Source organism: Microtus ochrogaster, chromosome 4 (assembly GCF_000317375.1).
Source record: "Microtus ochrogaster isolate Prairie Vole_2 chromosome 4, MicOch1.0, whole genome shotgun sequence".
NCBI classification, from domain to species: domain Eukaryota; kingdom Metazoa; phylum Chordata; class Mammalia; order Rodentia; family Cricetidae; genus Microtus; species Microtus ochrogaster.
This window is the reverse complement of record NC_022011.1, coordinates 44211280-44238763: the sequence shown is the minus strand read 5'-3', so window position 1 is coordinate 44238763 and position 27484 is coordinate 44211280. Positions and strand designations below refer to the sequence as shown.

The 27484-nt window shown below is 53.7% G+C and overlaps 1 protein-coding gene across 3 annotated transcripts in view; it reads left to right on the top strand.

Moving 5' to 3' along the window:
- The window catches only part of Sh2d3c (SH2 domain containing 3C), a 34131-nt gene extending 6976 nt beyond the window's left edge, over positions 1-27155 (top strand). Inside the window, exons 1-11 of one of the 3 annotated variants that reach the window (XM_005346038.3) lie at positions 614-698; positions 9914-9953; positions 17683-17811; positions 18987-19441; positions 20110-20234; positions 22416-22948; positions 23889-24004; positions 24451-24622; positions 25531-25642; positions 25860-26066; positions 26580-27155. In XM_005346038.3, coding sequence (XP_005346095.1) covers positions 655-698; positions 9914-9953; positions 17683-17811; positions 18987-19441; positions 20110-20234; positions 22416-22948; positions 23889-24004; positions 24451-24622; positions 25531-25642; positions 25860-26066; positions 26580-26755 — 2109 coding nt within the window. In that variant the 5' untranslated portion in view covers positions 614-654 and the 3' untranslated portion in view covers positions 26756-27155. Of the gene's footprint in view, positions 1-613; positions 699-9913; positions 9954-14076; positions 14269-17682; positions 17812-18986; positions 19442-20109; positions 20235-22415; positions 22949-23888; positions 24005-24450; positions 24623-25530; positions 25643-25859; positions 26067-26579 lie in introns of those variants that run through there. The other 2 variants (XM_013346064.2, XM_005346040.2) reach the window with 2 other exon arrangements.
- Positions 27156-27484: the final 329 nt, after the last annotated feature.

Genomic DNA, 27484 nt, shown 5'->3' with positions numbered 1-27484 from the left:
TCCTCCTCCTCCTCCTCCTCCTCCTCCCAAGTGCTTAAAGATGTGGGCCAAATTGACAAATATTCTAAACCACAGAGCCATCTCCAAGCCCTGGCAACAGAAGTTTGTTAATCTGCCCAATAGCACCAGATCACACTCTGGAAATGCTATTTTTGTGATTAATAAAATTAAGACTTTCTACCATCTCTCGCTCCCTTAGGCTGTCTTCTCCAGCTACCCTCTCCAAAATTCGGCTTCGTTCAGCAGTTAAGGTGCTAGGATCTTATTGGTGAGGAGAGCCAGCCAGATCCTTGAAGTTGTGAGCTTTCCGGGCTTGAGGGTTTACCGGTAGCTTGGCTCCTCCCACTCAGACGCTGATTGGTTCGCCGGAGCAGGGAGGCAGGACGCGGCAGAGGGGTGTGTTCGGTAGGGGGCGAGTTTCTCCGGTCGGGACAGTGATTGACAGGGAGGGGAGGCGGAGCGAGATCGGAGCAAGTAGAGGAGGATGTGTTCTCGGTTGGATTGTAGTGGCGCAGGGGCGTGTCTAGGGCGTGGTCTTTAGGTCTGGCCCTGCCCCTAGAGTCCGACACTAAGCTCCGTAGCTCCTGCCTGACTCTTAGCTGGGAGTGTCAGACTGAGACAGTTCCCGGGCTGCAGGAGGTGACAAGGGAAACCATGACTGCAGTGGGCCGGAGGTGCTCTGCGCTGGGGCCCCGAAGGTGAGTGACTGAACAGACTCTAGGGAGAGCCAGGGGACAAGCAGGAGTGGCCCAGTGGGGGGATGCTCGTCCCAGAGGCAACTGACACACACTGCCATGGGTTTAACATCTGGGGCTTTTCTTTCTTTTTCTTTATGAGGCAGGGTCTCATGTAGCACAGGCTGTGCTCAAACTTTTTTTTTTTTTTTGAGACAGTTTATGTAGCCCTGGCTAACCTGGAACTCAAAGAGATCTGCTTGTCCCTGCCAAGTACTGGGATTAAAGGCAAGTGCCAGGATGTCCAGCTATGCTCAAACTCTTGATCATCCTGCACATGAAACAAGGGCAGGGCTTGCAGTCCTGTGCCACCACACCTGGCAGCATCTGGATTGCTCTTGAGCTGTGACTGTTCTCTGCTTCTATCTATCTATCTATCTATCTATCTATCTATCTATCTATCTATCTATCTATCTATCTATCTCCCTCTCTCTCTCTCCCTCTCTTCCCATCTTCGGGCAGCTCCTGGAGATAGAACCCATCTTGTAAATCAAGACAGAAAAGTTTGCCTGTTTGGCCTGCCTAGTGGAAGTCAGGATGAGAGTTTGACTCCACCTCCTGGGCTCTTGCTAACAACCTTCAGGAACACATTCGCCTCAGGCAGGGCCAGGGCCCTGATGAAGGGTCTTCAGAAGCTTTGTGAATGTCTAGGCCTCCGCCTAAGCTGTTATGGCACAGGCTTGTCCCAGGGATGCCTTTGACATCAGGCTTCTCCCGGAACCGACAAACAGAAACATTTGAGACACTCTGCCTCCCATCTCCTGAAGTGTTCAGAGGTTCTCAGGATGGGGTTAGCAGGCCAGATCAAACCCTGTTCTGGTGCTCCAGGACACGGTGTCCCCACAACAGCCCCAATCTCTGGAGACTATTGAACATTTTGTTACAGGAGTCCCTTGGAGTCGGGAGAGCAGTGGGTGTCCGGGCTAGCTCTGCCCCAGCTGGACGGATGGCTAAGAGTGCCAGTGAGCAGGATGGGGCCACCTTCCTGAGTGTCCCAAGGGGTCAATCTGGTGAATGTCAGAGTAGCCCAGGCTGGGGAGATGGTGCCCTCCCCCATCCTGAAAAGGCAGGGTGCACCTGGAGCAGGAGGAAGGAAGGGGAAGAGGTGAGGCTGCAGGGATTTCCTGGTGCCCTATCTTTGCTGAGATCATGGAGGATGAGGCAGGAGTCAGAGGAGACTTTCAGCTGGCCAGCATCCTCCACACAGCCTTCTGCTGAAGGAAATGAGACAGCGGGCCAACTGCCCCTTGCCCCTAAATCAGTGTGCCAGAGGATGAGGCCAGGCCTGGAGAAGGAGGGGACCCCACACGTGCCCCATGTACCCACACAGCAATATCAAGCCAGGGTCCCATGACTTACCAGCTAGCAAGGCTCTGAAAGTGAGAAGCTCCTTTGCTTTGTTTGCCCAGTGGTTAGACCAGAGCCTAGAGAAGACGGCTCTCCTGGGGTTCTGCGTTTGTGAGAACTGCAGTTAGTTTGCTTGCAGACCAACTCTCAGCTCAAGATCTTAACCACTAGGCCATACTTCCCTCCCTCAGAGAAAGCCTGAGAGCCTTTTCTGCCGCTGTTTCAAATGACTTTCCACAGTGCCCTAGTATCCAGGCGCATTTCCCAGAAGAGCACTTAGGGTTACCCCAGTCAAGCCGAGTTAGCAGTTCGTTGATTTTATTTTTATATGTATTTTTACACTTGTATTTATCATTACGTTGGTGTGGGGCCTGTCCCAATGTGTGCATGTGTGGACGCCAGAGGAGGCTTTGTGGCTCTCTCCCGCGTGTGGGACGCAGGGACTGAGCTCATCAGTCAGGCTGCATGGCGATCACAAGAACTTCACTCACTAGCATCGTTCATTTTGCTATTTCCTGAGTTATACCGGGGCTTCACACCCGTCCTAGGCTTTGAGCAGAGAGCAGCGAGCACAGACAGCTGAACCTATGGAGACCTCATCCCAGAGCCAGCGAGTCAGATGGTAAACCAGACAGGTGAGTTCTAGGAAGAGCTAGAGAAGAACTAGCGAACAGATTTACAATGAGGTGAGGGTCTCAGAGTGCTGTCCATTTAGAAAGGTTAGGAAGAAGCCGGCGGTGGTGGCGCACGCCTTTAATCCCAGCACTCGGGAGGCAGAGGCAGGCGGATCTCTGTGAGTTCGAGGCCAGCCTGGTCTACAGAGTTCTAGAACAGCCAGGGCTACACAGAAAAGCCCTGATTTTGGGAAGGAAAAAAGAAAAAAGAAAGTTAGGGAGGAAAAAATAATCGAACAAAGAAAGAATGAATGTACTTACTGACTGGGGGAAAAAGTGAGCCAAGAAGGAATAGTGGCATATGCAGAGGCTCTGAGGTGGGAGCGCCTTTGACCTATTTGATCTTTAGCAGCAGAGATCAGAACGCCAAGTGAGGATGGGAGAAGAAACAGAGCAAATGAGTTTAGGGTGCCTCACTGACTTGTTTCAGGAGAATCCTTCTCCTTGCAGATATGGTCACCTTTTTACTCACCTTCTGTGTCAGGGTCTCACTTAGCCCAGGTTGGCCTTGAACTCACTACAGGACTGAGGGTGACCTTGAACATCTGATCCTCCTATTTCTCAAGTGCTGGGATTACAGGGGCACAGTACACCCCTGTTCTTATGGGATGTGGGGATGGAGCCCAGGGCTTCCTGCATGCTAAGCAAGCATTCTACCCGCTGAGCTGCGTCTAGCCTGTTGACACTGTGACTGTGTTAGTTTGCAGTGCATGCTGGGCTGCAAGCATAGCTGTCCTCAGCCTCACTGTAGCCCAGAGGCTGGGCACATCTGCAGGGGGGATCTAGACTCTGTCCTCTGTAGTGCCTCCTTTGAATGTCCTTTGCCATCTTCCCAGACAACCAGATCGAACCCCAAGAAGGCTATTTGGAAGGACACTGAGACTAGGGTAAATGACACACTAAAAGAGAGCTAGAGCACCCTATGTTGTCCAAGCCACAGTGCCAGGCTCGGCAAACAGGCCAGGACACCCCCCTTCCCCATTTCCTTCTGGAATGTTGATTCTGATTCAAGAATTTCCAAGTCTCCCCAGAGTCCCACGACCCTCTCAGCCCTGCAGAGTGACGTCAGCTGCCAGGCATCTGGTAGCTATTACCCGATTACCCGTGGAGGGGGGGGGTCACTGTGGGCCTAGCTTGAGCAGCCTCCCTGGTCCATGTCTTGTGAAGGGGCCCAGCTGCTGCTGGCTCTCATTTCCTGTGGAGACTTTCTCACAGTCCCTGAGACCCCAGGATGCCTTGGGCTATGGGAACCTGACTATCTCAGGAAAGATGAGCTTTTCCCAATACTGATCTCCACTCTGCTTCCAGCCCTTAAGGGACCCTTTATACAGGTAGCTGGACCTGTGTGGGGTGAAGGCTAAGCAGGACGGGCTTAGACACCCAGGGATGTGTGTCATTGAGTGAGTCCCCCTCACTCTGACCCTTAGTTTTCCTGCATGGTGACAACTAGATAGGAAGTAGGGACCTGGACCTGGACCAAGGGCCAGGTGCTCAGGTTAGAGGAGGGGAAACTGAGTCCCATAGCTTCCAACCTCCTTCTTAGGTGCCTTTCAGAATCCCCGAGGATCTTCTGCAAACCCTCCCCTCCCCAGTTCCTCTCCCTAACCCTGTCTCTTGCCCATGTGGGTGAAATGCTATTTAGCCCCATCTCCTCCCCAGCTTCCTTCTGTTCCCACCCAGGATTAGCCCCTCATTTCCAAGGGTGTCACTCCCTATGAGGGGCACAACAGACACTGGGGCCGGCAGGCCACTTCAGCTGTGTAGTTTTGGCCACCACAGCGAGCCACTGCCCACACTCCTCCCTCTAGGGGCCTCGCTGTGCCTCTCTCCAGCAGGTTCCCAGCCACCCTTAGCATCCTTGACTCTGCTCATCCTCCTAGGCCAGTGCCTTTCCTGATGGCTCCCCACAGCCAGGAGGACATCAGGGATGTGGCTGGCCCAGTGGCAGCCTGTGCTACTGGGTGGGGAAGGGAGTAAATCCCAGAGACTTCTTGGTAGAGACTCTGAGTCCCCACAGCTGTCACTGTCTCAGAAGAGACTTGGCTTTCTCTGCTTAGGACACTGAAGCTGAAGGCACACACCAGAAACCATCACTGTCACTCCCTGAGGAGTGAGCAAAACTTAGAGGAAAGCTGGGCGGTGGTGGCTCATGCCTTTAATCCCAGCACTCGGGAGGCAGAGGCAGGCGGATCTCTGTGAGTTCGAGGCCAGCCTGGTCTACAAGAGCTAGTGCCAGGACAGGCTCCAAAGCTACAGAGAAACCCTGTCTCGAAAAACTAAACAACAACAACAACAACAACAAAAAAAACTTAGAGGAAGATGGCTGAGGTGTTGCTCATCTGTAATCCCTGTAATCCCATCATTTGGGAAGAAGAAGTGGGGGCGGAGATTATGGGTTCAAGGTCAACCTGAATCAGAGTGAGACCCTGTCTCAAAATCTAAAGATAAAAGCTGGGCAGTGTAGCGCACACCTTTAATCCCAGCACTCGGGAGCAGAGGTAGGTGAGTTCGAGACCAGCCTGGTCTACAAAGCAAATTCCAGGACAGCCGGGGCTGTTACACAGAGAAACCCTGTCTCAGAAAACAAAACAAACAAATCTAAAGCAAGACAGCCACGTGTGATGGCAAACACCTGCTGTAATCTGACCTAGTACTTGGGAAGTAGAGGCAGAGGCAGGAGGATCAGGAGTTCAAGGTCAGCCTTGGGTACGGATCAAGTTTGAGACCAGCCTAGGTTTTTATTGAGAAAAAATAAAAATTAGGCCTATGGAAGGAAAGCTCTATCTCCCAGGAGAGCGACATTGAAACCCGGAGCCCACATGGGCAAGGGGACCCGGCCCTCATCCTCATATGAGCACTGTGGCCTTCCAGGACAGATATGATGTACTCTGTGAAAATGAGGAAGCCAGCCTCAGAGAGAGTAAGGCAGGTGGCAGAGCTGGACAGTTCTCTCCTCAGGCCATCTGACCAGACCCTGAGGCCCAAAGGAACAAACCTGGGGACAGAGAGAGGGCGACCATGCCTAGTGGAGGATGGGACAACCTCCCCCTCCTGGAAGTTCACCCTTCCTTCCAGTCCTGGCCAGAGGTCCCTGAAGGTAAAGTTCCAGCATGCATTAGAGAAATAAAGGATAATGGGTACTAATTACTACTCATTAATGCAATTAATTAAGCTGGTATATGCAACGCATGGTGTCAGTTATCAGAACAAATCAGTTAATACAGGCAATTAAGGGGGTTGGTTATTTAAATAATGAATGCTGCCGATGAATGGGCCTGATTTAGCTCAGTTGTCACTATTGCTTGGTAATTGATTTCACCGCTAATATTAAGAGGAAAGTGTCTTTGAAGTATATAATGTAAGAAATAATGAATTAATTCACGAAGCTGAGTTTTCACGAACACTTTGATTCCTGGATTGGATTGTTCCAGTGAGAGGGAGAGGGTCTAGAAGTCTCCTAGCAAACTGACAGCTACAGGCCAAGGAAGAACCAGCCTGGCCCCTGGCTGGAAGCAGACAGGACGGCCCCGGCAGAGGGAATGTTGTGTGCAAAGGCCGAGAGGCTTCAGACCCTGGGGTTCTTTGGAAATAGTTTATGGTGGCTGGAAAGCAAGAAAGGGCAAGGAAAGAGAGGAAGCATGTCCAGAGGAGGCGCGGAGCTCAGCGGTACAGGGCTTGCTTTTCACACACGAGGCATTGGGTGCTGGGGCTGGCAAGATGGTTCTGGCACTAAAGCATTTCCTTCGTGGGTCTGAGGACCTGAGTCCGAACCTCTAGAACCCGCGAGACAGCCAGACGCATAAGCATAAGGATCTGCAGTCTGTGTTCTTAATGGGTAGGTGGGAGATGGGGACAGGAGAATCCTTGGAGACTTGCTGCCAGCTAGCATGGCAAATGCAGCAGGAAGCCAACAGAGACCCCATCTCAAGGTGGAAGGTGGAGACTGGCACCCCAGGTTATCCTCTTATCCCCACATCAGTGCCGCGGTATGCATAGGCCTGTGTACACACACACACACACACACACACACACACACACACACACCAGGTGCTTTCTCAGCATTGTTCTGAGCCAATGTCTGGAGGGGAAAGTACAGGAACAGAAAGAACCTTGCCAGGCGGTGGTGGCGCACACCTGTAATCCCAGCACTCTGGAGGCAGAGGCAGGTGGATCTCTGAGTTTGAGGCCAGCCTGGTCTACATAAAGAATTCTGGGACAGCCGGGGCTGTTCCACAGAGAAACCTTGTCTCAAAATTGGAAAAGAAAAAGAAAATAAATAAATAAATAAATAAATAAATAAATAGCAACCCTGAGGAGTCGCTGCGGATTGGGTACTCGCAATCAGGCATTGCCTGGAGCAGCGGGCAGAGTGAGTGTGCCTGGGCCTGGCAGGAAGGAGCCCATCCCCAGCAACCTGTTAGGAACCTTGACTTCCAGGCTGATGGGGCTGGGCCCCTGCTGCCAGAGGGTGGGGCAAGGGAAGCTGTGCTCCAGTTTTTAACAGGGCCACCAGGAGTTGGCCTGTGTTACAGTCATGTCGGGTACTGGGGTGACGGGGTGCTGTGGTGAGGGAGGTTAAGGGATCATAGCTCCTAGGTCTGGGGCTCTGCCTTGGGTAACCCCCCTGGCTCTGGCCACCTACGCAAGCTGATCCCTAGGGCGGCACCCCATCCTTGAGGCTGTATTCCTGCCCTGGAACTGAGAGGAAGTGGACAGGAAGCAGGAGGAAGCACCGGGCTGATCCCAGTGTGTCCCTGACAATTTGTTCCCAGTGGGAGGATTTCCGGACCTGAATGGCCGGAAATGTTGGGATGGGACACCTCACCCAGGAAGAGGGGACAGAGCAGACAGGGGAGGGGCTCCCTCCTGGCAGTGTCATTGACTGGGGAGCATTCAAAAGGCTTTGGAAACCTGTGCTGTTGCAGGCTGCAGCTTAAGAGACAGACAGGGTAGAGCCAGGAAGGACATTCTAGTAGGAGAAGTCTAAAGGACTTCAGAATGTTAGAATGGGGCCCTTGCTCTCAGGAGCTGGCGGGGGTCATTCTTTTCTTTCTCTCTTCCTTTTTCCCTTTCAGCTCATCTTTTCTTTGGAGTGTTAAGCTCTCGTGTTTAAGCATACATTTCTTTCCCATTTTGCAGGTAGGAAACCCGAGGCCATTGTCTGGGAGCAAGTGTTCAGCCTAAGAGAATGGCTGAGCGCCATGGCCGCTGGCCGGGGCTGCTTACTGTTCATGTGCGCCACTGAGCTGCGACCTCGCTGGGGACTGGGGTTCACTGGTGAATGACAGTCACCCCCTCATAGGGTCTCTGTTGATTTTCACTTGAGAGACAAATTCAAAATGGTTGCTGCAGGTGGGGGTTGGCGAGATTTGGGGAGTGGAGGCAGATGGGAGGTGGAGGGTGAGGAGGATGGGCTGTATGTGGGGTGTCCCCCTGGAGGCTTCTCTGAGGACTTTAAACTGAGCCCTGAAGAAAGAGGAGGAGAGAAAAGCCTTGTGAAAATCTGGGAAAAGGGAGGTCCAGGGAGTTTCTCCCAAGTAAGTACCAAGGCCCTGAGGCAGGAAGGAGCTGGCAAGGCCAATGCGTTGGGGCCGAATGAGGGGCAGGATGGCTGAGGAGTGTTGGTGCGGTAGGCAGTCGGGTACCACCAGCACACACAGCCACAGAGGTGGGGCCTGCGGGCCCACACACGGCTGTTTGCTAGTGTGATAACAGCCCCCTTTATTCTCAAGGAGACAGAGAGTTTGGGGATGATAAATCGCACTGCTGTGGAGAGAGAATACGTTTTATTCTTTAGCAGATAGGGCTAAGGACGCGGCTCAGCTGTAGTGTGCTTGCCTAGAGCGTGCAGGGCCAGGCCTCTCCTCCCCAGCACTGGAGAAGAGGGGAGGAATTTTAGACAGGTCTGCAGTTGTCACCTATAATCTTGGCTACTCTGGAGTCTGAGACAGTCTTGAGTCTAGGAATTCAGACCAGACTAAGCGGCTGAGTGAGGCTTGGTGATTAAGGGGAACTCCTGGAGAGTGGGGTCACCTGCTTTGGCTACTTAGTCGCTGTCTGGTATCAGAACTGAAACTGATAGTTCGGGCAAGTGGTTAGGGGTGGCCTGGCTTCGGGGGAGACTTGGTTATACTCTGTTCTAAGGGAGGATTTCCTGCTTGGCGGGGTGTGGCCTGTGGCGTGGATCAAGGGCTGCTGAACGGGCCATAGCCTGCTGGTCGGCCAAGAGTGGGAAGTGGACCCGAGCCTTTGGCTGTCACAGCAGAAAGAAGGGAGCTGGGACCCCAAGAAGGGAAGGCAGTGGAGGACAAGCAGCTGCTTGTGGGCGGCAAATTGGAGATGCCTCAGACATGGAGAGGACTGAAGGGAACAGGAGGGCCCGGGTGAGGAATGGGCCTGCGTTAGAGGAAGGTTTACGTTCTTTAGGCCACACTGGGCTGAGTGTGGTGGTGCGCCTCTGTAACCTCAGAATTCATGTGGAGGCAGGAGGAGCAAGTTCAAAGCCTGTCACACCTACCTAGCACATTTGAGTTCAGTCTGGGCTACATGAGACCCCATTTCAGTCAAATGCAAAATAAAAAAGCGTACATGCATGCACACACAAACACACACACAAAAGCTGTGGCTGGGGGAAGTGACTCACATAGGGGAAGGTTGTTTCTTCAATATCCTGGAAAAATAGCCTCCAAGAATAGGTGTGTATGGGTATAACCAGCGGTGGCTAGGTTTGTACAGGGACAAGCTAATATGCTGGCAACATAGACCAAGGAGTGAAGGGCTAGAAGAGGGGTTGAGCCTCAGCCTAGGCCCTCCAGCGCTTAGAGTCAGGGGTAGGGATCAGGTTGGGGAAGCAGGGAGAAGCAGACATCAGGAAAGTAGAAGTCATGAGCTGGATGCTCACCCTGAGCCCTCCAGACAACTCCCTTAGGCATTGGCTGTCTTTGTTTCTGATCTATAGAGAGGAAACCCAGGATCAGAGAGGTGAAAGCACCCCCGCAGGGTTGCACAGCCTGCGGGGTGGAACAGCCATGGATCCTCCTGCCCTATATAAGCATTCTGGGCTCCCAAAACAGGGCCAGGCCCCAGGCCAACAGGCAGGTGGACACTTAAGAGATCTGAGAAACATTGAGAATATTTACTTCTTTTCCCTTCTTCCAGGGCTGCTGGAGAACTGGAGGCTGCTGGCGACTATGTGAAGGTAGGAGGGGCAGGCTGGGGTTGGCTGTGGACCGATAGAGCACCCCGTGCCTGTTAGGAACCTGACTTCCTCCTGGGAGGAGAAGGTCGGGAGGGTGGGCAGCCCTCAGGGACAGGGGATCATTCTGGGCAGCTATTTCCCATGCTTCCTGTCACTCTGCTGGCCTCAGACCCACCAGCTGGACAGCGTCCCAAGGATGTCCCCATGCAGTGGCCCCCACAGTGATATCCCACCCAGTCTTGGGGCATCTACTGAGCGCTGGTGCTGGAAGGGGTAAGAGGAGGAGTAGCTCAGCTTTTCAGCATAGACCAGGCACAATTCACAGATGTCAAGAGCCTAGTTCGGGAGCTGGGGCTATGGCTCAGTTGGTAGAGTGCTTGCCTAGTCTGCAGAGGCCTTGGGGGTCAATCCCCAGCACCACATACAATGAGTGGTCTTGTGTGCCTGTAACCCCAGCACTCAAGGGGCAGAAGGATAAAGTCGAGGTCATCCTCTGCTACAAAGTGAGTTTGAGGCCAGCCTAGGTGAAAGAAACAAGCAGAAAGCCACACAGTGGTAGCACACGCCTTTAATCCCAGCACTCCGGAGCGGGAGGTAGAGACAGGCTGATCTCTGTGAGTTAAAAGGAAACAAGCAAAAAGCCCAACATCGTAAATACTGGCAGTATTTACAATGCAGTTTGTGTGTATATGAGTACACGCTTGTATCTTTCTCTGTGTGTGTGTGTGTAGTTGCTCCTGTCCGCTGTGGGTGTTGCTGTGACCTGGGGTTTCACTGACAGGCCCATGGCCCCCCCAGGATCTTCCTGTGTTCACTCTCGGTGCCGAGATTACAAACCAGAGCCATTGCACCTGTTTTTGTTGTTGTTTGTTTGGTTCAGTTTTTAATTACGGCTGTTGGATGTTGGATGCATGTCCTCGTGCTTGTGTGTCTGACACTTCACAGAGTGAGCCCGTCACACAGTGCAGGGTGTTGTTGTTGTTTGTTGAGCACAATGGCACATGATTGCCGTGCACAATTTGGGAGGTTGAGGTAGGAGGACAGCGGTTAGTGGCGGCTTCAGGTAGACCCTGTTTCAGCAGGAAAACATGGGTTTGGAAATAACAGTAGTAATAACAAAGACTAAGTAGCATTTTGAAAGCCGATTCTCTGGAAATTAACGCAGGCTGCTGAAAACAGCTGTTTGCTCTTCTGCAAACTTAGAAAACTTTTTATTTGTTTGTTTGTTTATTGTGAACATACTAGGGTGTGCATGCTGGCATCAGAGAACAGACTGGTGAAGTCAGCTCTCTTCCTCTGCCATGTGGGTTCTGGGGACTGAACTCAGGTCCCCGGCCTCGGCAGCAGGTGCCCTTATTCACTAAGCCATCTCCCGAATCCCAACACATATTGGGTTTTCCATTTGCAGGTTAGAAACAGGACTTTCTCACACTCATGAGAGATCCTGTGGGGCAGAGCTGGTACTGTGCCCCAAGCTTGATGCTTAGACTCAATACAATGTCCTTGGCCCTTCCGCCATCAGAAGCTTCTCCTGAGCCAGGCCTTGGATGAACATCAAATACTGCAGAGGGCAAGGAAAAGTGCCATGGATGCAAAGGGCTCTCAGGCCAGGCAGGAACCTGAGAATTACTCAGGGTTTGGGCACGTTCTCTAATCCATCAGACTTATGACAGACTGATTTATTTATTTGATTGTTTGTTTGTTTGTTTGAGACACGGTTTCTCAGTATAATAGCTCTAGTTGTCCTGGAACTAGCTCTGTAGACCAGGCTGGCCGCGAACTCACAGAGATCCACGTGCCTCTGCCTCCTGAGTGCTGGGATTAAAAGTGTGAGCCACCCCCTCCCAGTTGATTGACTGATTAATTTTAAGACATTCTCATAGTGTAGTCCCGGAATTCACTATATAGAACAACTTGGTCTCAAACACCAGCTTCTACTTCTGCAGTGCTGGGATTAAAGATATGTGTCAACAGCAGGTGTGTGTGCGTGCATGGGTGCTTACATGCGTGTGTGTGTGTGTGTGTGTGTGTGTGTATGCATGACACGGTCTCATGCAGCCCAGGGTAGCTTCAATCTTACAAGGATGACCTTGAACTTCTTATCCTCCCATCTCTACTTCCAGAGTGCTGGGATTTCAGTCATCCACCACCATGCTTGGCTTATGTGCTGCTGGGCATCAGATCCAAGGCTTCCTACAGTCAGGGCCAGTGTCTGGATTTTGGTCCCAAGTTTGGCAGTGACTTGCTTCTCTGACACTTATCATTTGTTCATGTGAAGTGGGGGACCTTGGGGGCTCAGTGAGTCTGTGCCCACTAGGGAATTCTTGAGTCTGGACCAGGGCAGGCTGGCCTGGACCCAGATTTCAGGGACATCAAGTCACAGAGCTGCTGTAGCACAGGGGAGGGGCTATATGGGGGGCGGAGCCGGGATGGAACTGGAATGCCACAGATCAGCTATGCCTGTCAAGGCAGTGAGAACCTTATGAAGTTTGGGGGCTCTCTTCTCTGTTTTATCTATCTATCTATCTATCTATCTATCTATCTATCTATCTATCTATCATTTATTATGTATACAATATTCTGACTGCAGGCCAGAAGAGGGCACCAGACCTCATTACAGATGGTTGTGAGCCACCATATGGTTGCTGGGATTTGAACTCAGGATTTTTGGAAGAGCAGGCAATGCTCCTAACCACTGAGCCATCTCTCCAGCCCCCTCTCTTTTTTCTTATGAAATTAAAATATAGATTTCAGGGTGAGGACATAGCTGGGGTACAGCCTTTGTCTACCTTTTTGAGGCCCTAGGTTCCATTTCCATTACAGAGGGGAAAAGACTGAAAAACCTTCAGAGGAGGAACACCTGCTCACTGGAACTTCTGGGAAATCCTCAAAGCAAGTTTAGATTTGTTTTAAAGTCTCTGCTGGTGAGGGTTGGAATTAGTTGTTTCCAAACTTTGTTCCTGCCCTGAACGATTCAGCAATGAAGAGTGCCCAGAACTCCAAAGTCCCCAGACAATGACAGGGACCCTGGACTCTCAGGATTTCAAAATACCAAGCCCATAAGGTTTCACACTCCATGCTCAGAGCTTCAGGTATATCTATAGAAAATAATCATCTAGGGTCCAGAGAGGTGGACTCTGCATGAGGTCACACAGCCTGTGGGAAGGAAGAGTTTGGATGCCCTATCTTGTTCTTGTTGTTGTTAGTTATAAGAACAGGTCTCCCGTAGCCCAGTCTGGCCTTTAGTTTACCTCGTAGCCAAAGATGACCTTGAACTTGTGATACTCCACCTCCTGAGTGCTGAGATTACAGGTGTGTGCCACCACGTCCAGTTTACGTAGTGCTGGGGATTGCATGCTGGGCAAGCGAGTATTCTACCAGCTAAACCACATCCAAGCCTGCAAGTCCAGACTTTGATTGTGTGATTCCTTCTGTGCTGGCATGGGACTCAGTGCCTAACCCTTGGCAGGCATGCACTCTAGGCGAGCTCTTACCCCAAACTCAGGTTTTGTGATACCCACTTAATAGGGCGTCTTTATGGATAGCTATCTTTACCAGGCAACTTTTTTGATTGAGCTTGGTGACACTCACAAAGTTCTGCACGTCTTCGCCTTGTATTCCAGACGTCTCCACACAAGCCAGTCCGGACTCAAAGAGAAGGACCCCAGGGTGGGGAGCCTGGGGAGTTAGAGAGGCAGGTGGGCTGCGCTTGGCGCTCCAACAGCCTCTGGACTGTGGCACTGCCAGAATCAGCTGTTCTCAATCAGAGATGAGAAACCCGAAGCCACAAGGGATTGGGTTAAACATGAGGATTTTTGTAGCTTTAGATTGAATTGAATTCAGGGTCCTTGCTGGCTCGGGGTCTGAGAGACCCAGAGGGGCGCGAGAATAACGAAAAGCGGGAGCCTTATTGCCCGCCTCGGGGTCCCCACTCCACCCCGCTGCCCTGGGTGTCATCCCTCTTTGCAGGTCCTGGGGAACCCACATAGGGGAATGGGGTGGTGGAGGAGGGAGGAACAATGGTCCCCTCCCCTCCCTCTCCTCGCTCCCCTCCCTCCCCAGCTGGCTGGAGGGTGGGGTCTCCCCGCCCCGCCTCCCCGCTCCTCCTCCGACCAGGCGATGAGGTAATCGCGCCGCTGAGAGGCACGCGCAGCCGGTGCCCAGCCCGGTCGGTCCCCGCGCCCCTTCCCGCACCCCTGACACGCTCGGGGGACCTGGGTCTCCCGGTTGCACCATGACGGAGCGCTGCAGCCTGTGGAGTGCGCTGTCTGCCGCTGCCTGCTGCTTCTACCGTGGCTCACTGGTGCAGGTGCAGGTGAGGGGGCGGCGCGGGGACCCGGGTCACTGCGCCCGGCCGGCTGTGATGGGTACCGCAGTCCGAGAGCATCCCCGCAGGGTTGTGCGGGCCGGGCCAGGGGAGAAGGGAGGGGGCGGGGTCGCTCTAAGCTCACCTCGGAGTACCCAGGGCGCTCCGCGGGGCGCGGGTCCAGGGGGTCATTCCTGAGACTCTGGACTGCAAGAGATGTGGGAGTGGGAGCGAGTTGGAACTGGGACTCGGCTGGGAGGTGGGCTTCCTCCAGTCTGCTATGGGGTCCCTGCTGCTGACCCTGAGCCACCTGGGTCCCCATTGTACCAGGGACGCAGGGCTGGGATCTAGAAGCAGAGTTAAGGGCAGTATGCTACAGGGCATGCGGCGGAGACTACAGTGTCGCTACCCTCCAGCCATCTGGGTGGGTTCAGGGTGCTGGGGGTGCAGGTCTCGCAGGCCAGTTGGCCCAGCAGTGCAGGAGCGCGCAGTGGCGGTGCGAGGGTTAAACGGAAGGGGGTGGAGGGGAGGACCCGGACCCCGCCTCTCTGCGGAGCATCCTCTGGGGTAGCTGTGTCAGGGGTTGGGATACCTAAGGGAGCTGGGGGAATAGTGCTGGACATTGGCTGGTGGGAAGAGGTTAAGACCCTGACAGAGGTTCTCCCCATTGCTGCCTCTCGGGCTTCCTGGGAGATGCGGGGCACCTCACCTCTGAGCACCCCCAACCTCACACACTCACTTGCTCCGAGCCCGCCTGAATGACGGCCCCGCCGGCGGCGGAGCGCAGCATCCCCGCACGGGCCAATCAGGCGTGCGCAGGCCGGGAGGCGGTGAGATCATCTCTGGCCAATCGCATTGCTCCCAGCGCAGGGATGCTGCATTCGCACCTACCCCCCCCCCAACTCTTGGGAGCTGAGGACCCTGAGGCCCAGGGTGAGGAGGAGGTCACAGGGGTTCTAGGGCTTCCTACCCCTAGGTGTGTGGAAGGTTGGGGTCTTCACCCCCAACTCTAACCTTTGATTAGGGCTGGAAATGAGGTACCATTCTCCAGAACCCCTTTACAGATGAAGCTACTCAAGCCCAGCCAGGGAAGTGACTGGTCCAAGGTCACACAGTGTCATGTCCACGTTCTTTGGGACACAGTCTGTCCCTAATTTATTCCAAAATTGGGAGGGGAGTTCCAGTGTGTGCTGTTAGGAGCAGAGAGTGGGGTGTGTGTGTGTGTGTGTGTGTGTGTGTGTGTGTGTGTGTGTGTGTATGGTGGCTGGGTACAGGATCCATTTCATGTGCTTCTCACCTTTCTTTCCCAGAATCCTATGTGGTTTGAAGGGATGTGTGTGTGGCGGGGAGACCTGCACTGCTGTGGACACTTCAGAATGGAAGGGAGGAGTCTAGGCCTGGAGAGATGGCTCAGTGGTGAAGAGCGCTGGCTGCTCTTCCAGAGGGCCTGGGTTCGAGTCCCAACATCCACTTGGCAGCTCACACCTGTCAATAATTCCAAGATTAGGCACAGAAACACATGCAGGCAAAACACCAGTGCACACAAAATAAAAATGAGTTATTTACAAAAAGAAAAAGGGAGGAGGCGAATGATCTTAAGGAATAAGGGGACCTCTTGGAGAAGTGTCGTGGACTGAAAAGGCCCAAATCTCAGCTTTGCCAAGACTTCTTTGCCCTGCTAGGGCATTGATTTCTGCCATGTTGCGGGCAGTTCCTGTCTTTTCCCCTGCACGACCAGATGGTTCCCTCTGTCTCTAGAACTTGGGAGGCGCTCAGAGCCCCACTGCCATGTGTTCCTTGATTTTGCTTTAGCTGCCCTTTAAAGAATGACCCATCCTGCTCCCAGGATTCCTGCTGGTGTCCATCCTGTCTGCCCCTCGGCCTTCTTCCCTTCCACCCGACCATTGGCCACTAACACCCTTCCCTTTCCTTGTTGCCTCCGGCTCCTCTGCTACGGACGGGAGTGAGGCTGGCACCACACTGCACTCTTCTTAGGCCTCTGGGTGATGTCCTAGCTCCCCAGGCAGCACCATACTCTGCCCAACTTGCCCACCATCCATAGACCCAAATCTGCCCACAAGGCCCCACCTTTGCCCCAGCTCTTCCCTGTCCACCTGCCTTCCATCCCGTTTTTCTCCAACCCTGACCAGGCAGGGGGCACTGCAGCTCTGAAGGTGTAGACACCTGGAATTAAGTGTGGGGGTCTGCATGGGCACCTCTAGGACAGTGGGCTATCCTGGGCACCTTGGGCTCCAGCCTCAGCATAGCACCCAAGTCTGCCTGGTCCTGGTTGAGTGAACGCAGCTGGAGAGTCTCCCTGTTACTGGAGCTGGACTCTTGCTGTTGGAAAACAGTGGAGACAAGGAAGGAGTCTGTATGGAGTGTGTACTTAGGTCTGGAAATGCTTGAGGACTGACTTGCCAGACACTGGGGGCAGCCAGGAGAGACTCTGTTCCCCTGCTGTACCTGCCCATATACTTCTGACCAGTTCTAGAGTATATGTCCCGGGGCAGCCATCTTTAGGGATTGACAAAGCCACACAGGGACAAGAGTAGCCGTTAGGTGAGGCAGAACCTGGAGTCCCACTTATTTTACTGAGGAAAGAGTTAAGGCCCAGACTGCTCAGATGGGGTGGGCTTGCCTCTATGATGGGTGTCCTCTGATAATAGGATGCCTGGGGTTGGGTCACCTCTAAAACCAGGACTGCCCACCATGGGTAGCTGGGAAGGCAGAACCCTTGGCATTAACTTCAGTGAGTGACTATAGACACCCCTGCTGGGCTGCAGCTTCCAATCTGGAGATCACTTGAGATTGCAAGGGGGAGGAGCCTGGAGAATTGTAATGGGCAGTGAAGCCAGCTGTGAGGGGCCCCTGCCCCTGTAATGACTGCCTTCGGCCCTCTGTCATGCAGTTCACATCCCCACATGTAGCCTCGTCTGTTTAGCTAGTTGGTCCAGGTCTCTCAGACTGACCTGTAGACAGCTTCCCTTCAAGATGGCCCTGCGGACTCTAGACTCTAGAGGGTTTTTGTACCGAAGTCTCCTTCAGGAGGTCTCTAGTCCCTCAGTCACAGACTTAATCTTCTGGTCAGGAGAGAGCAGGGACTCTTTGGCGCTGTCCAGCATCCTGGTGCTGATGGCAGCTGCCTTACTTGGCTAAGCTCGTGTCTCAGCTTGGGGACTTACTGGATGGAGAACAGGGCCTGACTTAGGTTTCACCGTATCCACCCCTTGCATAGGTACTTCTGGTAGAATAAATTGAGATTTTACTCTATCTGGGATAGGGACCCACAGTGAGGAGCCGCGGCAAGCGTTTTAGAGTCCTCAACAATCCCGGGATTAAAGATGAGCTGAGGAAGAATGGGTTGAGAGGAAAAAGGAAGGGGCTGAGGAACTGGACACCAATCTCACTCTCCCCATGCAGTTCTCCAAGGAGAAGTACATTCTTGACTCCTCGCCGGAGAAGCTGCACAAGGAGTTGGAAGAGGAGCTAAAGCTCAACAGCACAGACCTCCGCAGCCATGCCTGGTACCACGGACGCATCCCTCGGGAGGTGAGCGGGCCCCAGGCAGGAATCTCAGCCCTGGCCCCTTCCACCCACACCTTGGCTAACCTCAGCCCGGCTCCAGTCACCCCAGAGTCTCTGGCCTGTCCACTGGTAAAGATGAGGCTTATATTACCATTTACTGTGTGACTTTGAGAGAGTGCCATCACCTCTCTGGGCCTGTCCTCCCTACGATGGAGAGAATATCTCCTCCGAAGGCAGTTGTGGACTCTCTAGTGAGGCCCTGTGTCAAACGCAGGGACTATGGTCAAGGTGAGGTGAGCTAATGCGGGCCAGGTAGGACGTCCGGCTCACTGAGTGTGAGCCCGAGGAAAGTTGTTCTTACTATGTTTTGTAATTTCTGGTTTATAGATCAGCCCCATGTGAGCTTGGTTAGAGAACAACCTTTTGGCTTTTTGAGACGGGTTTCTCTGTGTAGCTCTGGCTGTCCCGGGACTCACTCTGTAGATCAGGCTGGCCTTTCACTCAGAACTGCCTGCCTCTGCCTCCTGAGTGCTGAGAACATTTATTTTTAGGTCTCAGCTTTGGCCACATAGAGTATCTGGGCTTAGGGGACTTTGTAAATCACAGACCTGGATTGATGGGTCACCTGGCCCAGTGCCCTAGCACAAGGGATCAAGTTTGTGGAGATGGATACATACCGTGGCAGCTTCCTTGGTGGCTGGTGGCCCTGATGTGCGCAGAGCACCAGGTCTTCACAGTGTACAAGTGGAGCGCTGGGTAGAAACACAGCAGGAAGGGCCCTGAGTGGAGCTGTGGGAGATGAATGCATTCGTCAGCTGTATTCTAGACAGAGAGGGTATCTAGAGGGAGCAGACACACCCAGAGATGCCCTGGGGTCCAGGGTGGGTGGAGGACGGTGTCTGGAACTCACTTGCCTGACAAGAACCCTGAAAGGGGCTGGGTCTGAGACCTAGGTCTGTATTCACAGTGATTCCAACACTTACAGTCATTGTCCCCTGTGCACATTCCAAGTGCCACCTCCTGCCTTTCCTGGGCCTCTGCATCTGACCCAGGGCCTCAGCTGAGGTACCACTTCAGCTGTCTGATGTCTACCAGCTATGCTCTGGATGCTGCCTTGGTGTCCCCAGTTCAAAGTCCCCATGTCCCCCGACCCCGGCTCTGGTGTTCTGGTAAACTTAGTTTCTCCGTACCTTCTGTAGGTCTCTGAGACCCTGGTGCAGCGCAACGGGGACTTCCTCATCCGGGACTCACTCACCAGCCTGGGGGACTATGTGCTCACGTGCCGCTGGCACAACCAGGCCTTGCACTTCAAAATCAACAAGGTGGTGGTGAAGGCGGGTGAGAGCTACACCCACATCCAGTACCTCTTTGAGCAGGAGAGCTTCGATCATGTGCCAGCCCTCGTGCGCTACCACGTGGGCAGCCGTAAGGCTGTGTCCGAACAGAGTGGGGCTATCATCTACTGCCCTGTCAACCGCACCTTCCCACTGCGCTACCTCGAGGCCAGCTATGGCCTGAGCCAGGCCAGCAGCAAGGCTGCCAGCCCCGTCAGCCCCTCGGGCTCCAAGGGCAGCCACATGAAGAGACGAAGCGTTACCATGACCGACGGGCTCACCACTGACAAGGTCACCCGCAGCAATGGCTGCCCCAACAGGTCAGCCAGGTCTCCACTCTCCTGGTTTGTTAAATGGGGTGTCAATAACGAGAAAATGGATATGGAAGGGAGGCCCAGTTTCCCTGAGCTATGTGAGGCTCTGTGCAGGGGAGTGGGAGGCTGAGGACACCGGTGAGAGACTGTCTATGGAGAGGATGGGGTCTATGGTCTAATTTACAGGGACCATGGGGATAAGTTGGGCTCTGGCCTGCATGTCTCTTCCTGTCATTCCAAGAGAGACATAGAAGAGCCCGAGGAGCCTCAGCTTAGCCAGGTGTCCCCAAACTGTGTCTCTAAGCCTAGGAGAAGAGAATTCTGGGTAGGGATGGATAGGAAAAGCAGAGTAACTGAGGGAGGGAGGTGACTGGGAAGTAAGCCAGTGGAAGCAGATAGAGCTGTGCCCCCTGAAGACCAGGGTCTGTGGGAGTCAGGCCCGCTGGGGGCTGTGTCTGGGAGTCAGCACTGCTGTGGGTCCACTGAGGTCAAAGCCCACTGGGGCCAGGGCTGGGAGTCGTCTGCTCCACCTGAGCTCTTGCGTCTCCAGCTTTCGCATTTGTCCATTGAGAAATTGAACTTGACAATCACTTTTTCTGCTTCTGAAGTTAAGGGGGTGGGGAGCAGGGTCCCCTGATTTCTGACCTTGGGGCTCATGGAATCCCTATCCACAGCACCTCACTGCCCCATCCTCGGGACGCCATCAGGAACTGTGCCCTCAGCATGGACCAGATCCCAGAACTTCACTCACCCCTGTCTCCTATCTCTGAGAGCCCCAGCTCCCCTGCCTATAGCACTGGTAAGCTTGCAGAGGGGGTGGGCAATGTCTGTGGCTTGTTCCTGCATCAACAGTTCACAGAGTTCCCTTGGGTGCCAGGTGGTGGGCACGAAATTGGTTCTCAGCATGAGCCCCAGGATGAAGGAAGCCGCTGGAGGTGCGGCATGGGCCAGGGCTTGAGGCTGTGGCATACACTCACGCCGCAGTGCTTGGCCTCCACAGGCAAAGCTCCCACTCTGTCTGCCTAGCAAGGACCCAGCAAGTGCGTCCCTAGGTCCTGGTGTTAGTTTAGACCAGGCTAACCCAGGCCTGCATGCTTTACTGTTTGTTGTTCCTTTGAGACGGTTTCTCTGTGTAGCCTCGGCTGTCCTGGAAGTCACTCTGTAGACCAGGCTGTCCTTGAACTCACAGAGATCCACCTGCCTCGGCCTCCCAAGTGCTGGGATTAAAAAGTGTCTAACAAACTGAAACCTAATCACCCAGCAAACATTTTACATTTTAGAGAAGTTTAAGGTTTATAACATATCGAGATTACGGTACTCTGTGCTTATAAATTCAAAGAAAAGTCAACACATGCCCCCAGATTATTTCTGAAAATATAAGCAAACCAAACCTCAAATGGTTAAACAAAATGTCTTATCCCCAAAGTGGCCAAAGCATTGTGACAGGCACTGTCTCTGGGAGCCTTGGCCTGGAGGAAGCATTCTGTGGCTCTAGAATGTCACTGTGTGCCCCACGTCTCCCCTTGAACTCAAGGCCACCAGCTTTGTCAGTGCACACACTTGCTTTCTTTTTTTTGTTTGTTTGTCTGTTTGTGTGTTTTGTTTCTTTGTAGCTTTAGGACTTGTCCTGAAACTCACTGTGGCCTCGAACTCACAGAGATCCACCTGCCTCTGCCTCCCGAGTGCTGGGAGTACACCACTGCCTGGCCACACTTGCTTTCAAAACAGCGCCTCCATGAGAAAACATTTATTTATTTTTACTTCTATTTATTTATTTATTTTGGGTTTTTTGAGACAGGGTTTTTCTGTGTAACAGCCATGGCTATTCTGGAACTCACTCTGTAGACCAGGCTGGCCTCGGACTTGCAGAGATTTACCTGCCTCTGCCTTCCGCATGCTAGGATTAAAGGCGTGCACCATCACTGCCTGGCTACTTTCATTTTTTTAGACAGAGACTCACTGTGTAGCCCTGGCTGACCTGCAACTCATTATGTAGACCAGGCTGGCCTCAAACTCACAGAATTGCCTGCTCCTGCCTCCTAAGTGCTGGGATTAAAGGATTACACCTCCACACCTTGCTTGTCTCTGCCTCGTGAGGGCTAGGATTGCCAGCATGAGGCACCACACCTGATTTACTGTTTTATAATTTCTTTACATTTACTAACTTATTTGCATGTGTGGTACAGGGGGGCACAGATGGTCCACAGCACATGAGGGAGTGACAACTCAGGATGTTGTTGCTCTCTACCGTGTGGGTCCCAGGGATCTAACTTAGGCTGTTAGATGGCGATGTCTTCACTCACTGAGCCATCTAGTCCTATCCCCCTCTTTTGAGACAGGATCTCTCTAAGTACCTCAAGCTGGTTTGGAACTCATGTGGCTCTGGCTGGTGTTGTGTACCACCATGCCTGGCAAGACAGGGTTTCTCTGGGTAGCAGTCCTGGCTGTCCTGGAACTCAATTTGCAGACCAGGCTGTCCTCAAACTCACTGAGATCCTTGTAGACCAGGCTAACCTTGAATTCACTGATACTGACTATAGACCAGACTGGCCTTGAACTCATTGAGATCTGCCTGCCTCTGCTTCCCAAGTGCTGGGATTAAAGGCGTGTGCCACCGCTGCCAGGTAGCATTCACCTCTTTTTGTTGATGGTTTTACTGTTGACGGTGAATCTCCAGCTCTTTACCAGCTCTGGGCACACACCCCACACCCCATAAATCATTATTGCTAACTCGTTGGGTGATAGACTCCAACAGGCTTTGTTTCCCTGGACCACCTGTGGCTTTCTGATGTTGCAGCCTCTTCAGGACAGGGGCATGCAAGCAGCATTGGTTCAGGGACTGCTGAGCATCATGGAGTGTCCGCCTCCACATGCTGGGAGGTGGGGACACCACCTCCATACACAAGATGGGGAAGTGGAGAAGGGGGACCCCTTTTTTAAGGGCAGCCGAGATAACCAGTCTCCTTTTTCCTCTCTGCAGTGACCCGTGTCCACGCTGCCCCCAACACCCCGTCTACCACAGCACAGCCTGCCTCGCCAGTAGCCCGCCGCTCCAGTGAACCTCAGTTATCTCATGGAAGTGCTCCAAAGCCTCCTGGGGAGTCAGAAAAGGGTCCCCATGGAAGCCCGTCTCACACCCTCTGTAAAGCCCCACCGTCCCCATCCCGCAACAGCTACAGCGACCCGGACTCTGGCCATTACTGTCAGCTCCAGCCTCCTGTCCGTGGCAGCCGAGAGTGGGCCGCGGGAGAGGCCCCCCGGAAGACTCGGAGCTCTGGGGAGAGGCAAAAGGAACTGTCGGAAAATGGGGTCCCTGACGGGGAGTGGGGCAAGACCTTCACAGTCCCTGTAGTGGAAGCCACCTCGTCTTTCAACCTGGCTACCTTCCAGTCACAGCTGATCCCCAAGGAGAACCGGCCTCTGGAGGCGAGCCTTCTGCGCAAGGTCAAGGAGCTGCTGTCCGGGGTGGATGCCCGGACGCTGGCCCGGCACGTCACCAAGGTTGACTGCCTGGTAGGTGTTAGGAATGTACCTTCATCTTCTGGCTTTGCAGTCAGGAGTCAGATGGTGAGGGGCTGACTCCCACAGACAGTGAAGCCATGGCCGGCTTCACGGGTATCTTTCTAGGTGCTGGGACTCTGGGCTTATCTGTCATCTGGCACGAGGACCTCCTTTCTCTTCTTTTACTTTGTTTTGTTAGGAACTCACTATGTAGCTGTGGCTGGCCTCGAACTCACAGAGATCTGCCCGCCTCTGCCTCAGAGTGCTGGGATCAAAGGCGTGTGCCACTGGCCCTGCCCATTCTCTTCTTTTAAAAAGCCAAAATCAAGATGTTCCTACAGCCTCTAGAAGTTGGTTTGGGATGAGGGCTGACGTTTTGAGGGAACTTAGAGAATGTCCTGGTTCCAGCCTAAAGAAAGTCAGCGCCTGATTTAGGGAGGAGAGAAACCTGGCCCCCGCCCCCACGCCCCCTATTGGACAGCAAGCAAAAATCATTCACCAGTAAACTGTCAAGATCTCACAGTGCGATCCTGCTATGAACCCTAGTTCTTCCTGTACCTCAGTTCTCTCTCTGTAGTTTGAGATATATGCTGGTCCAAGAAATCAGGAAGTGAGAAAAGACATGGAAGGGATGTTGCTAGGCAAGAAGAGGGGGAAACTGGGTTGCAGGCCCGAGTGTGTGAACTTGGGCCTTGGGTTGGCAGTCTAGGACAATGGCATCCTGGCTCTTAATCTTAAGTGAGTACTTAACATGGCACATACCTCTGGACATTTTCCCGTCCCCCCATTTTACAGATGGGGAAACTGAGGCTCACTCGGAAAGGGGTAATCACTTGCTCCGTGTTCTCAGTGGCCTCGCAGTCAGGCGACCCTCTTAGTTGACGCTCTGACTCCCAGATGGCTTGGACCAACTCTGACAGGAAATTAATCAGCCCTTTGGGCGTCTTTGCAGGTTGCTAGGATACTGGGCGTTACCAAGGAGATGCAGACCCTAATGGGAGTCCGCTGGGGCATGGAGCTGCTCACCCTCCCCCATGGCCGGCAGCTAAGACTAGACCTGCTCGAAAGGTAAGGTGTGCACCAGCCTTGGTAAGGTGTGCACCAGCCTTACCGGCTGTCCCAGGGCTCTGACCACCTCCTCCCATTCCATTAGCCAATCGCAACCCTTTGGTATTCGGCTCAAAGCCAGGCTGATTTCCCAAAGACAGCAGCTGATCGATCGGCTTCTTTTCTCGCATCCCCACGTCCATCAACCTTGGTCCCGCCCACCGTTACTGTCCACTGCGTTCATTCTAAAACTCCGCCCTTCGGATTTCGCCGATCAACTACAAGCCCCTCCTCCTGGGATCCCGATCCCGCCTGGACTTACATTGTCCAGTTGGGCTCCCTTCGCCTTTGCCTGTCACTCTGACTGCGCCCCTTAGTCCTTAACTCTGCTCTCGGCCTCGGCCCTTTAAGACCTACGCCTAGCCCCGCCGTGTGTCACTTCTCCTCTGACCTGACCTCTCCCACAGATTCCATACCATGTCCATCATGCTGGCGGTGGACATCCTGGGCTGCACGGGCTCCGCAGAGGAGCGGGCAGCGCTGCTGCACAAGACCATCCAGCTGGCGGCCGAGCTGCGGGGGACGATGGGCAACATGTTCAGCTTCGCTGCGGTCATGGGCGCCCTGGAGATGGCCCAGGTACTGCGGGGTCCGCGGGGCGCGCGTCCCCTGTGGGGGTGGGGTGGGGGAGGATAGAGGATAGAAGAGCTTCCTGAGTCTCTGGGTTCCTCTGTGAAAGACCCAAGAGAGTTCTCCCACGTTTTACCATCGGATCCCTTCTCTGGGCCTCTGTTGCCCTACCTGTAAGATGAATGACAAACACTGAGGTTAAAGAATATACAGACAGTGTGTTGGTGGGCGGGCTGGAGAGATGGCTCCACCGAAGAGAGCATCCTGTTCTTGCTAGAGGGCGCAGGGTCTTTCCATTCCCAGTCTCCAAGTCACACAGCCTACACCTCCTACTCCGCCTTCTAGTCTTGAGTGCCCATGGGGCACAAAAATACACTAAGGCACACACACGTACACATAAAATAAGAAAAATTCTTAGAAAACAGAACATATGGTGGGAGCAGGTTCCAGCTCAGTTATTAGAGTGCGTGTTGGGCACAATTCGATTGCTTGCACCGCATAAACCAGGCATGGTGGTGCATGCTTATAACCCCGGCACTGGGAAGTGGAGCTGGGGGACCAGAAATTCAGTACATGACACTCTGCTCCCAAACATCCAGGACATACAGTGTCTTTGGTTTGAGGAGCTTTCTGTAGGCGAGGCACCACACAGCCCTTCGTGAGAGAGACTCTGTGTTGTCCTATCTTACAGAGGCACAGCAGCAGCTGGGGAGGTCACTCAGTCCAAAGCTGAGATTTTGTGAATGTGTTGCCATGGTTTCATGGATGACGTATGAAAAGCACCCTTCCCATTTCATGAGTGACAGCCAGGGAAATAATTATTGTCCCACATCAGGGTGTCCTAGTGGAGTGGCCTGTGACCAGCTGCTCCTGGAGGGTCTTTTCCTAGCCAGTGTCTCATAGCCCGGTCTCCCCAGGTCTCGCGGCTGGAACAGACGTGGGTGACCCTGCGGCAGCGGCACACGGAGGGTGCCATTCTGTATGAGAAGAAGCTCAAGCCTTTCCTCAAAAGTCTCAATGAGGGCAAAGGTACCTTCCTTCTGACTCTGCCTTCTCTGGCTTACCAGAGTCTCTCCTGGGGTGGCGAGGATGTGAGCGTGACTGTTTTCCTTTTCCCTGTGGGGTGGCCATGTCCGCCCTGTCCACGTCCAGGGAAAGAGGGCACTGTCCCAGGTGACCAGTGCTCTCTGGGATTGTAGTGGGCGGCAGGGTCTTCAGGTCTAACTGGCCGTCACCCCCTCTACAGAAAGCCCGCCCCTGAGCAACACCACCTTCCCGCACGTGCTGCCGTTCATTACTCTGCTGGAGTGTGACTCGGCCCCCGCCGAGGGCCCTGAACCCTGGGGCAGCACAGAACACGGCGTGGAGGTTGTGCTAGCCCACTTGGAGGCCGCCCGCACTGTGGCACAGCACGGGGGTCTCTATCACACCAACGCCGAGGTCAAGCTGCAGGGTGAGTAGCGGCCATGTCTCTAGGATCCTGTCCTCTCCTGGCTTTCCTCATCTCCCTCTTTCCACGCTGCTTCCCTGTCTCCAGCCATGCACTGTCATTTCCCGCTCCTCAGTCTTGCCTCCCGGCTCCCTTACCCCGTCAATCTTGTCACTCATTGGTTCCACAAGCGGTTGTCAGCCAGAGCATCAACTGACGATGTGAGGTGGGTTGAGAGGCACTGACATCTTTCGAGTGTCTTGAACGATCGCACAAAGCCCCAGGTCCCACCCCCGGTGCCACCTGCACACACACGAACACAAATCACCACCTAGTCTTTACCAAATCCCAGGTTGCAAATACTTGAAGGAAGACTAGGTGCCAACTGCAAGCCGTAACCTCCGCTGTGTTTTGTTGGGTTAGGGAAAGGTTCCTATGAGCAGGGCCCTGAAGGATGAGGCCCCTCCTCGAGACCCCTGCCATGTCTCCCCTCTCCAGACCCCTGATGTGTCCCCTCCTCTTCCCTCTCCCCCACAGGGTTCCAGGCCCGGCCGGAGCTGCTGGAAGTGTTCAGCACGGAGTTCCAGATGCGTCTCCTCTGGGGCAGCCAGGGCGCCGGCAGCAGCCAGGCCCGGCGCTATGAGAAGTTTGAAAAAGTCCTCACTGCCTTGTCCCACAAGCTGGAACCTGCCATCCGCTCTAGCGAGCTGTGACCCTGGAGAACTTGCCTCTCTGCAGCTGCGGGCAGCATTGGGGGCAGAGGGGTTCAGGACTTTCCCCAGACACCACAGGAACACTGTGATCGGCCCAAGAATGTTCTGGGTTCAGCTCCAGGATCCCCCTTGCACTTCCAGGGTTCTGAATGGACTTGGAATTCCATCCTTCCATCAGACACACACAGAGTCTCCTTTCCTGAAGGACAGGGACCTCTGTCCCTCCCACCGGCTTCCGCTGTTTCCCATCTCTGCCGAGGTGCCCTGTTTTTGAGCCAGGGGAGGCTCCCCGTCCCTCTGCCTTCCTCTGGCTCTCCATCTTGCTGTAAATAAGTCCGACCTGTAAATATATGTACAGAAGCCACGCCTTCTCTTTCATACAATAAACTTGAATGGCCTTCTTCTGTCCTGGCTAAGAGGAGGCACTTTCCTCATGTCAATGGTGAAAAACTTCAGCCAACTTTAGCACTAAGGACTTTCCATATTATACAGCCAACCAGGGTTACGGCAGACGATTGATCGGTCACTCCCTGACTCCAGGACCTCAGGCATTAGCAGAGAGGCAGTCAGTCCAAGCCAGTGCAGGAAGTAGGGGCCTACTCCTCCCTCTCCTCTGAGCTCAGGGCCTGTCCAGAGAAGCCATAAATAAGCAAGAAGCCCAGAGTTTGGGTTAGGAGGGCTCCTTGAAGTTAGGGTTCTGGAGAGATGGTTTAGAGGACACGGGTTCAA